General features: G+C 40.6%; 1 protein-coding gene across 1 annotated transcript in view; it reads right to left on the bottom strand.

The window, feature by feature from the left end:
- Positions 1-3598: 3598 nt before the first annotated feature.
- Positions 3599-12980, bottom strand: part of LOC119798409 (protein TANC2-like) — a 47215-nt gene continuing 37833 nt past the window's right edge. Inside the window, exons 20-27 of the mRNA XM_038307867.1 lie at positions 11890-12023; positions 11691-11814; positions 10967-11142; positions 9418-9550; positions 8963-9054; positions 7792-7926; positions 7602-7702; positions 3599-5502 (exon numbers count right to left, since the gene is read on the bottom strand). Of these exons, the coding sequence (XP_038163795.1) occupies positions 3741-5502; positions 7602-7702; positions 7792-7926; positions 8963-9054; positions 9418-9550; positions 10967-11142; positions 11691-11814; positions 11890-12023 (2657 nt within the window). The 3' untranslated portion in view covers positions 3599-3740. The remainder of the gene's footprint in view (positions 5503-7601; positions 7703-7791; positions 7927-8962; positions 9055-9417; positions 9551-10966; positions 11143-11690; positions 11815-11889; positions 12024-12980) is intronic.

Here is a 12980-nt window from a genome sequence, read left to right as displayed (position 1 = left end):
TTTCTCCTGAGAGGGAAAAAAACTCATCTGGCAGAAAAATGAGGACAAAAAAGTCTCAATGAAAAGTCAAACATGGTGGACGCATGAAAGAGACGCCAAAAACGCTGGCAAAGGAGCAAAGTTACACATGAGATGTTTAATACATCCAGCATCCCAATCACTGCAGTGCATGAAAACAGCGTTCCCCTCAGGAGTGTAGATGACACATAATAAAACAACATAATTTCATCTGGTTAGTTGGACTTTTTAATTCAACAGTGTTTGGGCGACAATAAAGCTAAAGCTATGATTGCATCATATTAATACAAGAAGAGATCAGTCTGAGCGAAATCACCCTGATTTCTGCGCTCTGCCAGAACTTTTTGTTTACCTGTCGGTTTACTATTAATCCCCCATCAGAGCAGTGTAAAATCTACCCTCCTCATTCATACTGTTACAGCAAAAAAAAAAAAAATAAAAACACACACACATACATATTGGCCAACTTGTATATTTAACTGCCTGATTGTTCTAATTGCATAAACTGCTTCTTTTTAACTGTGTATAGGCAATGGGCTCAGCATCCCTGATGGTGAACATGAAGCTGCCAGTTACATAATAAAGGCCAAACATCCAGTCTGTGATCCAGTTAGGGAAGCATTAATGCAAATCCGACACTCTGTCTCATGGTCTATATGCCAGTCCGGCCTGTGAAAAGCTGTATCACTTCTATAAGTAATCGTCATAGTGATCCAACGGACCCTCTTCATTTTTGCACTCTGATTTTTATTATATCTTTATTTAGCTTCATATATAAATCAAACAAGAAACAAGTGAATGCCAGTGGTGTATGAGATCATTATACAGGGGTAAACAAATACAGATTAGTAAAAGGTCTGTATTTGTCAAGGATAAGTTCAGTTTTAAGTAGTTGTTGGTGTTTAAAGGAATAGTACACCCAAAACATGATTAGCCTTCATTTTCTACTCACCCCCATGCTGAACAACAGTCTGGAGTACTTTTTTGATATCTCAAATGCATCTGGAGATCTGGGAGGCTTCTTGCTGTCTGCTGACATTCAAATAATGGAGGTCTATGGCGCCCGAGGCAGAAAGGTCCATAAAAGTCCACAAAAAAGTGTCAATATTCCTCCATACTGCTCGTCCAATGTATTCCAAGTGTCCTGAGTGGGTAGCGTCCAGAATTTACTCGAAACAAAGTCATTTAGAATGTTTTTAGAGCATAAACAGTAGTGTATAGGATTTCCTGAAAGCGCGCACATGCGCGATCACGACGCTACGGAAGCCGGCACACCAAACCAGATGAAAGTGCGCATTCAGCTCGGCAAAGAACTCATGCTCTTCCTCAACACTGAAGTCCTCAGACATTTTTCTTTCGTTGTTTCTTTCTTTGCACAGGTAAACGGCACATTTCTTCTTCTACGCTTGCATTATTGGCAGAGCAGACGCTGAATGCGCACTTTCATCTGGTTTGGTCTGCCGGCTTCCGTAGCGTCGTGATCGCGCATGTGCGCGCTTTCAGGAAATCCTATACACTACTGTTTATGCTCTAAAAACATTCTAAATGACTTTGTTTCGAGTAAATTCTGGATGCTACCCACTCATGACACTTGGAATACATTGGACGAGCAGTATGGAGGAATATAGACACGTTTTTTGTGGACTTTTATGAACCTTTCTGTCTCAGGCACCATAGACCTCCATTATTTGAATGTCAGCAGACAGCAAGAAGCCTCCCAGATCTCCAGATGCATTTGAGATATCAAAAAAGTACTCCAGAGTGTTGTTCAGCATGGGGGTGAGTAGAAAATGAAGGCTAATCATGTTTTGGGTGTACTATTCCTTTAAGTTATTTAATTATTATGTTATTTTGTATAGGTTCTTTTTCCCTCTGAATTAAATCAGGTCTTCAATGAAAAAGTTGGTCATTGTTTCCCAACAGCTGATTGGCTGCTTTCTAGCATTCAGATCAATCATGAAAGCTAGCCTGCCCCGAAGCAGATTTGCCATTCAGAATATGTTACCATGGTGACTAGCCTTCGTAAAACCTGAAAGTCAGGTTCAAACCTGAAGTTATCAGGCTAACCCAGTAATCCTGCTTCATGGTTCAGGACTCTGGCATTTCATCAAATCTACAAGAAAATAATTACATTTAATAAGGTAAAAAGGTCTGCATACTTAACCAGTAGAAAAAAAACATGATATAAAATTGTAGAAAAAAACAAAGAAACCAAAAATAGCTGAAACAAAGTGACTTAAACCAGAACTATGTCATTTTTGAGTTGCCTTCTCCCTACGGGACCTTTAGAAAATAGCACCTTTGTAAACGCAGACAGCTCTCAGTGCGCAGCACCTCAGCTGCACATACCAAAGTCTGAAGGTGTATTTTACATTTTTAAATGTAAATTACTGTGATGCAGCAATTTCAGACGAAAAAAAACAAACTTTCATAAAAGCCAGCCTCTTCAGTTAACCATTTTTTACCTGCTGTTATCGGCGATTCAGCCTCTCCAGGTTTTATAGCTGCACCACATCTAAAGTTACAACAGTTGAACTAACAGAGGTTAGCAGATTTGGTCCAATAAGAACATTTTCAGGTCTGAATCAGTTTTCAACCTTCAGGACTAAATGCTTTTCTTAGAATCGGGTCCCGACTGGATTTACGTTTTCCTTTCATTTCCTTTTCAGACAGGTTTTCTTTACCCGTTTTTCCAGCCTCAAGGTGACATAAATCTCCAAAATAGAACAAAAGCCCAAACTATTCTATAACCTTTGGGTAGCACAGCAAGGTGGTTGGTTACTGGAGCTAAAGGCTTTCTATTGGGCAGCCATAAAGTAGCCGTGAGACTTGGATCAGAACCAGCAGCAGTAGATGAGAGTCACCCAAAGGGTCTCATAAAAACTGGGATGATCACCACAGGGACTTAAATGAGATGTTACTTAATAAGTGCAAATTAAATAAGGTAACTGATAAAAACTCAGAAAAAAACACCCACAAAGGCTAAAACAATTCTTAATGTAAAAAGAACATATTTGTACAGTTAAATACAGACATAAGTTAAAAAAAAGATAAATATAACCCTTTTATACACAATGAAAAAGTGCTAATAACTGAACGGATTGCCTTTCTAATTGTTTGGCTTTAGGTTTGACACGCTGACAAAAACGACTTACTTTCTGACAGTTGGATCTTCGCACATTGAGATGATTTTCATTAAAGGCATAATAGCATGAAAAGGTAACAGTGGTGCATTATTTACTTTAGTGCTTTATAAACAGGAACTATTTTTCTCTTAAAAGTTCATTCAACGTGAGATGAGAGAGAAGGAAAGAAAGAAGGATATGTTGGTTTTTTTGCAATTGTTTCCATTTCACATAATTGTTCTCCATCTTGTGCTTTTGATGCATAAAGATGTAAAATAGTTTTTTCTTTTATATTAGTCTTCTTTTCACAGTAAACAGTCTCTGTCTGGCTAAAAATAACAACGCTGTTGTTGATTAAATTCATAGCCAGGATAAATGAGAGCCCTCTCTGGCGATCAGTTGAGATTGATACTGCATGAAGACTTTAATGTAGAAATAATTTGTTTTGTTTTTACTTGTGTCTCCAAATAAAATAAATAGTCCCTTCCAGTTAAGTGCAACAGAAATCTGATTGAGCACCATAAGAGACAGCTGGGATCTCTTGGAATAAACTGGTAGATAAATTCCTCTTCGCCTGTTTAATGTTTATGTTCCTTATTAGACATTGGACTCTATAAAGGGTCTTTTTGGTTTGACCGGGGAGGAAGGTACAGTCGTCCTTTCTGTCAACCTGTCGGGGCAGCTTTGGACAACCGGCATTGTTCGGGCGACCTTCACGTCAACATAGGAAGGTTGCTGACCTTTTACGCGTCCTGAAACTTCCCGCCATCGGCTGCTTTGAGGAACTCCTTTATAGAAGTCCATTTGGTTTTCGTGGCGCAGGTTGTGTGCGTTGTTGTTGCTCCGGTTGAAATAGGCAATACATGATGGTGTTTCTGGAGTCAGAGCCTTGTGGTCGGCAGGGCTTTTAGTTGGTGAGGTAACAACCATGTCAACTGAAGAAACAACCCAGGAACGAGAGGGGTTGATGCAAGATGCTGAACTTGAAGGAACCTGCTGTTGCGCTCGGACTCTCTTGTCTGTTACTCCCATGAAAATCATGTTTCTGGTTAAGAGTTCTTCTGACTCAGGAGAGGAATCGGGAAGGAGCTCATGAGTATCATCATAAACACCTTTGGATTTTGGAGGTAGATCCATTTGCTGGGCAGAGGAGGAGGTTCGAAAACTTTGGCCTTGATTAGGGTGCATCCCACTGGCAAGACTTCCATTGCTAGAAGAAAAACGCACATTCACACTATGGGAGTGGACCAGAGACCTAGGAGGAGCACAGGAGGTAGGGTGGGCACTGAGAGGGCGACAAAGTCCACCCTGGTGGTAGTGAAAGTCTTTGAATGATTTATGCCCCATCCCAGCCTCAGTAACTTCCATTGGGTAGTAAGCTGCTTTGGACTGGTTGCGGCTGAGTTGTCGGGACTGACTAAAACTATTTACTCCAACTTCTGTACCTTGGCCATATGTGGGGGTTGCTCTGGTTTGGCAAACAGGTTCAACATCTGCGTTATCTAAAGCATACAAATCTCCAACGCCGCCTCGAACTTGTGGATTGGCATTGAACGGGCTCGCATAAAAGCCTTTTCCCAATTCTTCTAACTCTTCAGGAAGATGGGCAAGATGGGAGTAAGCAGAACTATCCAAAACAATACCGGAAGGAGCCGAGGAGCTAAGCTGAGTGCTTAAGCTCCCCTCAGCCTTGGTGTTGTGGAGCCACTGGCCTTGGGGACGACTGTGCTTCGGTAGGGATCTCTTATTGGACACAGGATAGTTCTGCTGTGCACCCTCATTCGGACCTTCTGGGCTCAGGCCTGAGACGTTTTGAAAGGTGTACTGACCTCTACTTTCAGACATTATGCCGGCTCTGTGTGGATGCTGCATTGGGGATGATGGGAAATCAATGTGGGCATAGGAGAGGGAAGAAGGAGGAGGCAAAGACTGACTGGGATGGGAGAGGTTTGTTGAATGGGTGGGACTAGAAAGGTGCTGATGCATGTGAGTAGGGGACAGAGAAGATGGTGATTTCTCTCTGGAGCAGCCGTGGGTTTCTGGACTTTGAAGTGCTTTAGCAGCATGTAGGAAGGAACAGTCTTTATCTCCCTTGTAATCTTCATCTTTTTCCTCTTCCTCTTTCTTATCTTGTGGGTTAAAGCTTTCCTTGTCCTGCACCTGCAGACGGTCTGAATCCCGGCACTGCGCTTCGCTGATGGATATCGCCACCTGGTGTTGAATAGAGGAAGGAAGGTCGTGTTGCTGTGCAACTTGCCGACACTCTTCTTTCACTCTGGACAACAGTCGCTGAATTTCCCTGTTGGAAGGACACAGACGGCTGGCCTCAATCAGGTCCTCCAATGCCGCATGGAATTGTCTGAAAATTCAAAACATGATAGTTTAAACAGGTTTTAAGAGACAGAAAAAAAAATGTATTCAACTCTAAAATCTAATTCTTTCTACAGAAAATGAAGTAATTTCATCTTAAATTCATTTAGGTTTTATCTCCTTTCCTATTGTGCCACTTAAAAGTGGGACAATAATAGAACCAGGTAACAGATATAAAGATTTTTCAGATGAGGCTGCACAGTGGGGCATGTTGTAGCTCTGTTGCTTTGCAGCAAGAAGGTTTGGGGTTCGATTCCCAGCCTGGGGTCTTTCTGCATGGAGTTTGCACGTTCTCCCTGTGCACATACGGGTTCTCCCCGGTTATTCCAGCTGACTTCCTCCAAAAACAAGACTGTTATGCTACGTTCAGACCGCACACAGCAGAAGCAGCAAACTCGCGCGTGTTGCTTCATTTTTGATGCTTGAACAGGTTTAGTGCTGACGCACCGCTGAAGCATCTCTGCTGCTCTAGCTACAAGATCGAAAAGTGGATCTGATGCGCGTTGGGTGGAGCTACCCTATCTTTTCTTTGTCTGTAACAATGGCAGCTATTTTTGCTGTGATCAGTAGTAAAAAAGTAGTTTTAATACGTCTTTAAGTGAGAAAGTCCACCTAAAAACTTCAGTTCATCCAGATTTACCATCCTGCCTTCAAATATTACTTGTCTGTTGGAGCCACTCAAACCCCCGTGCACCGGCGGTACTGTCACTAGGAGGCCCGTTCAACAGCAGCTCTGGCGCAGTCACCTCTTTGCCATTTTCTGCTACTGTTCGCGGCGGCTAGAAGGTGTTTTTTTAATGTACGTAATCCAAACTGTAGGCACCAGGATAATGAAAGCAAACATATTATTCTGGCAGGTTTCGACATTTTAGATTAATTTAGGTGCTAGTAAACCGTTTTAGAGGAGTAATCATAGTGCTCTACATCAGCAATGCTGTGTCTGTCTCCATGCCAGCTCCCAGATCAACTACTCTGATTGGTTGAATTTTTTCTCCAGCAGCTGCTGCTTCTGAAGCGCATCACGCATCTCGGATGCTCAGGAGCTCATGCTGCTCTAGACGCGCTGCAGGACCTTTTGCCGCACCTTGATGCACGTCAACCATTTACTTTGCATGTAAACTAGCTGATCCTGCTGCTTGCAGTCTGAACGTAGCATTAGGTTACTTGGGTTCACTAAATTGTCCTCACATGTGTGTGTGTGTGTGTGCATGGCTGTGTGACTTTGTGTGTCTCTGTGTTGCCCTGCATCTGACTGGCGACCTGTCTAGGGTGACCTCACCTCCCCCCCTACAGACTGCAGGAGCTAAGCACCGGCCCCTGATGGAATACACAAAAGATGATGGATGGATGGAAGGATGGATGGATGAAGGATGGATGGATGGATGGAAGGATGGATGGATGGATGAAGGATGGATGGATGGATGAAGGATGGATGGATGGATGGAAGGATGGATGGATGAAGGATGGATGGATGGATGAAGGATGGATGGATGGATGAAGGATGGATGGATTTTTCAGATGTGAAAGAACTCCATCAAGAATGTTTACAACCACACGTAAGAAGCAGAACATGTATTGCTGGGTTTTGCTCACTATAATTCAAACCTTTTTTAATGGTCAAAAAAATGTTAAGCTACTTGAGTAATTAAAGTTCTAATTATATTAACCAATTAAAGTGACTAATTTGAATTAATGATACGTACTACTATTAAGACTATGAGAAACAAAAAAATCAAAATTGGTAAACAGCAAAGCAAAAACACTTGGCAGTAACCTACTCTAGGTGTATTCTTTAGCTGTGAGTTTCACCAATTTTATTTCATTTTCCATGGATACGCAGAAAGATTTATATCAGTACGGTGCATCAGGTGGATTTTATCAAGAATTAATTGCTTTAAATCGGTCAAAATGTACCTTTAATTTGACCTGAAAAGCAGTCACACTCATTCAGAAGCTAAAATGACAAAAAGTTAATAAAAGAAAAACACAAAACATATTTGCATACTCTAATTGCTTATAAAATATTTTGCTAATTAAATAATACAATGAGCAATAATTTGAGTGAACTAGAAATAAAGGAACCGGTACCTGCGGCTTCGTTTAGCTCTGGCTCGGGCGTAAAGTGCTTCATAGGATTTGGATTTCAGCTCCAGAGCTTTTGTAGCTAACTCTTCAGCACGGCCGAAATCCTGCCACATAAACACAATATAGCAATGAAATACAAGCATTGATTCATTAAAAAGAAAGCTTTTAGTTTTGCTGGAGATAAAAGACTCACGTTCATTTTGCGACAGCAGCGGGATAGATTGAGCAGCACGCACACTTTAAGCTGTTTGAAAGTCTTTAGCTCATCTCCTGGAAACTTCTGCAGGGCTGACTGATAGGACTGAGCAGCTTCTCTTAAATTTCCTTCCTATGAAAAGACACAAATTAATTCCAAATATCAGTTGCTGTGAATGGGGTTCCTACAGCATAAGGCAAGTTAAATTCAAGACTTTTTAATGCCACTTGAAATAAAAAGTAAGACCAAATTCACCAGAAACACAAGAAAAACCCTCTAGCAACAACTTAACTCAAAGGTTTATTTTAACATAAACCACTGCACTAATGTTTCAAATTTTGAAAAGCTTCCCATACAGGAAGAAAGCTAAAAACACACAAATGACAGATATATTTTAACAATTATTTAACTGAATTCACAAACTTTGTTTTAGCAGGGAACAAAACAAATCAGTTTTAAAGCCCCAACATAACCAGTGCTAAGTCTTTTTAGCAGCTATTTTTCTTTGTATGGTTTTCTTAGTATGTTTGATGGTGATAAGTGGAGGCGTTGCAGAGACAAGGGTGGAACAAAACTGAGAAATACCGGCTGTTTCTCTGTAACTCCATTTTGATGCTTTGTGTTTCGCGTTTCGCATGTGCGACTCCACTGCCTTCATTCCCATCGTTCTGAGCTTGAATGACTTCTTGCACAAAATCCACTGAGCCTCATGTATGTTCTCTGGTTTTAGCCATGGAGAAAACTCTTGGCTTGAGACAATTTTGGTTACATTTACTATTATTATTTTATATTATTTTCTCTTATTTTCCAGACAAAAAGTTAATGGCGCATCTCCCAAATGTCCTGGCCGCAACAACGCTTTTATTGGTTCCGCTATCGGGACGGAACCAATAATGGCGAGCCGTTTTTTTTTTTTTTTTATAAAAAAATAAATAAATATTGTCAATTTGAACGTTTTATTTAGATTACAAAAATAAATCGTAATAAAAATAATCCTATTTATGATGTTTTGAAATTTAAGACCTACGAAAGACTGATTTAAGACATTTTATTACCAATTAAGGCCTTAGTTTTATTTTGAAGAATTCAATGCCTTTTAAGATTTTTTAAGGACCCGTGGGAACCCTGTGTGAAAGTCATTCAGCAGGATACTGATGGCGGGAATTACCTTGTACAGCTTGTCTCCTTCCTGGATCCTTTTACTGAGCAACACCATTAAAATGTCGGGCTTGGAAGTGGCCATGGCCCAGGTTGCAGGTCCTAGAGAGACATTATTATTTAATTTTCTAAAGGTTACAGTATATTTGGCTTGCAAATGAATGGATAGAAGAAACATGTGGACATGATGCCATGTTAAAAAAATATCCCTAGAATCCTTTGCCACAAATGTTTTAAATATTTTACAGGTATTTTTATACATTTACCACAAACATTTGCACCAACTTTGGCAAAACTGTGAAGTGGAAGAAAAATGATACATGGTTTTCAAAAACTTTTTAACAGTTAGTGAAGAAACATCCTGATGATGAAACCTAATGTTGTGCAACTGTGGCAACTGCAGTTTACTTTAGATATAAAAGATAAAAGGGAAACTGGGTCAAACACGCTGAATCATAATCCTACCGATCTTGGCTCCCTTCTTGAGAAGAGCAATGACTGCTGAAGTGTTTTTGCAGCCTACGGCTCGGTCCAGAGGGCGCATCCCGCTGCAGTCCATGTGTTCCACCAACGCTCCATGATCAACTAGATACTGCACCTACAGCATAATGTCGAAAAAAAAATTGGTGTCATTTTTGATCAGGACCTGTCATTTCAATGTCATATCAAAGAGATTTCTATAATTTCCTTCTTTCATCTGAGGAATATTGCAAAAATGAGAAATCTCCTGTCCAGGGGTGATGCTGAGAAACTAGTCCATGCATTTTTACTTCAAGGCTGGACTATTGTAATTCTTTACTATCAGGAAGTCCACAAACTGTAGTTAAAAGCCTTCAGCTGATCCAAAATGCTGCAGCCAGAGTTCTGATGAAAATGAAAAAGAGAGATCATATCTCTCCTATCCTGGCTTCTCTTCATTGGCTTCCTGTTAAATCCAGAATAAAATTTAAAATCCTCCTTCTCACATATAAAGCCTTAAATGGCCAAGCTCCATCTCATATCAGAGATCTGATTGTTCCTTATGTTCCTAACAGAGCACTTCGTTCTCAATCTGCAGGTTTACTAGTGGTTCCTAGAATTTCTAAAAGTAGAATGGGAGGCAGATCTTTTAGTTCTCAGGCTCCTCTCCTGTGGAACCAACTACCAGTTTTAGTCCGTGAGGCAGACACCCTGTCTACTTTTAAGGCTAGGCTTAAAACTTTCCTTTTTGATAAAGCTTCTAGTTAAAGTGGCTCAGGTTTTCTCTTATCTTTCAATACATTATTCTGTAAAAACTCTGGCTTGATATTTGAACGCTTTCATCTGTGTCAGAACCTGAATCATACATTTTTAGTAGTTAGAGTGGCTCAGGGTATCCTGAGCTATCTCTTTAGTTATGCTGCTATAGGTTTAGACTGCTGGAGGACATAGGGACCTCTTTTAATCATCTCTAACGTTCTGCTCTATCTGCTTTTTCTCATAGTAGCTTCATTTGGTCTATTCCTGTTTGGCTGTGACTCCATCCTGGAGAGAAATATCTGCTGCCATCAACACCTTTGTTTATAGATGCTGGAGATCTCTCTTTTTTTGTACGTCTGCTTCTATCTCCTTGAACCCCAGTCAGTCTTGGTGAATGGCCACTCAAACTGTTTCTGCTGTTCAAAGAGTTTTCCTCCCTACTGTTGGTACAAGTATGCTTGGTGTGAGGGATTGCTTTTGAGTAAATGGGTTGATGCAATGAACTGGTTTTCCTTAGATAGAAAGCTTTGAGCCAATCTGACTGGATGAATCTGTACAAAGTGCCTTTAGATGACGTGTGGTGAATTGGTGATATATAAATAAACTGAATTGAATTTAGGAAATAAAGTAATCAAATTTTTTAGATGAATTGATCTGAGCCCAAATATTATCCGTTAAACTCTCAGTAGCTCTCACTGAGTATTCGAGCATTTGTTTTTTCTTCCATCAATTCTCCCGGATAGAGACAGCAACAAGGACAGCTTCATTTGGAAAAGCATCTCTATCTGTAACTAACCACGTCAGGATCCCCACGAAATGCAGCCAGGTCCAGAGGAGTGCGACTACTGCGGTCAGCATGGTTGACGGCTGCCCCTCTCTGCACCAGCTCTCTGACCAATGAAAACTGGCCTTTAAGGCACGCCCAGCTTAGTGCCGTCAAGCCTTCTTTGTCAGTCTGGTCCAGAGAGGCTCCTGGAAACAGAGAAAGAAGAATAATCTTGATCAACGTATTTCACTTTTTTAAACATTTTAAAGAGATTCTAAAGGACAGCCTAACAGGAAGTAGAGTATAACAGTACAGAGGATGTAAATGAAACAACCTGCATTTTCATTCAGCTCCTCAGACTCACTTTCTTTTAAAACCCAGGTGTATTCTTTTTCTTTTTTCATTGCCTATAGAGTAACTTGGGCTTAATCAGAGTGGATGCATAACATCACTAAATATAATTTTTTCAAGTCTTGGAACAGATTCTGAATTGGATTTAGATCTGGATTTGTACTTTGGCATCCTTTGATCAAACGCTTCCAATGCAGCTAAAACTATTGTTGTGTCCAAAATCAATGGCTGAATCCCAAACCGGTCCCTAAACTACTAATATTATTTCTTATTTGTCTCATGCACTGTTCAAACTAATTGCCTTTGGTGTGAATAATATAGTGGTCTAAATCTAGACGGATGTCATGCTCGTCTTTTTAATTATAATTATGAAAAATATAAGAAGGCCCAAGAGGCATGTTACCATGATCCAATAGAAGCTTTGCGGAGGTGATGTGTCCTTCTGAGGCTGCCGTCATCAGAGCTGTTCGACCATGCAGGTCAACCAGATTAATTTCAACGCCGTGGTTCAGCAACAGCTGCGCCACCTGTAACCAAGTAGAGGCAGAGACCCTGAGACCCTGCAGCATTAAACCCAGTTGTATGCTCTGATTGCTTTTTACCTGGCAGTGGCCGTTTCTCACGGCGCTGAAGAGCGGAGTGACGCCCTGTCTGTTGCTTTGCTCAGCAGCAGCTCCTTGATCCAGCAGAAGCCTGCAAACAGGAAGCTGTCCATGTCCTGCTGCAGCAGTCAGAGCTAAAACACACACAGCAACCACACAATCAACAGCCACACTGAGCAGCTATAAGAAACTAAGGTCTGAGCTGGAGTCTTAATCGTCCTGAAAGATTACAATAGCTAAAAACGAACAGCCATTCAGTAAAATCTACTAATTTAACTCACATCTATTCAATTCAATTCAGTTTATTTCTATAGCGCCAATTCACAACACAAGTCATCTCAAGGCACTTTACAGTTCGAACCAGATCATAAAGTTAGATTGAATAAAGGTTTTCCATCTAACAAAAACCACTTCATTAGATCGACTCATTGACTCGAGGGAATCCCTCACAGTAAGCATGCTTGTAGCGACAGTGCAGAGGAAAAACTCAGTTTTAACAGGAAGAAACCTCCAGCAGAACCAGCTCCCATGTCAGAGGATGAAAAAGAGCACATCCAGCCAGCCCAAATTCAGAGAAACAGGACTACACTGAAAAACAGGCCGATCTCCAACATCTGTTTTCCAGATAAAGAGTCGCCACATCCTGTTTCTCTTCCATTAGGTTCCATTCTTTCAGATTTTATCGCCAGCTGTAGGGCTGAACGATTTTGCCAAAAATCTTAATTGTGATTATTTTCAAACAATATTTAGATTTTTCTGTGACAGTCTTTTTTACTAGTGATGGGGCCAGCAACACTGATGCATCAGTGCATGCATGGAGCCCATAGAGCAAATTACTGCATCGGTGCGCTGGTTAATTAAAGAAAGTCATTTGACTGATACAGGAGTTTCTAACTGACTGACTCACTAAACTGTGTTTAAAAGTATCTGTCAACATGATGCATCTGCTAAAAAAAATGTATCATCTTTTGCGGTTTATCATTCAAATTATCAAGAATATTGGAGCAGCCTAAAAGGAGTAGGAAAAGTTTCAGCCGATTTTTTTCGTTGTGTCATCCTTTTCCTCTCAGTCTCAACTTTTCTGAATTGAA

The sequence above is a fragment of the Cyprinodon tularosa genome, unplaced genomic scaffold (genome assembly GCF_016077235.1).
Source record: "Cyprinodon tularosa strain WSP-4 unplaced genomic scaffold, ASM1607723v1 ctg622, whole genome shotgun sequence".
NCBI classification, from domain to species: Eukaryota; Metazoa; Chordata; class Actinopteri; order Cyprinodontiformes; family Cyprinodontidae; genus Cyprinodon; species Cyprinodon tularosa.
This window is presented reverse-complemented; position numbering and strand designations above follow the sequence as displayed.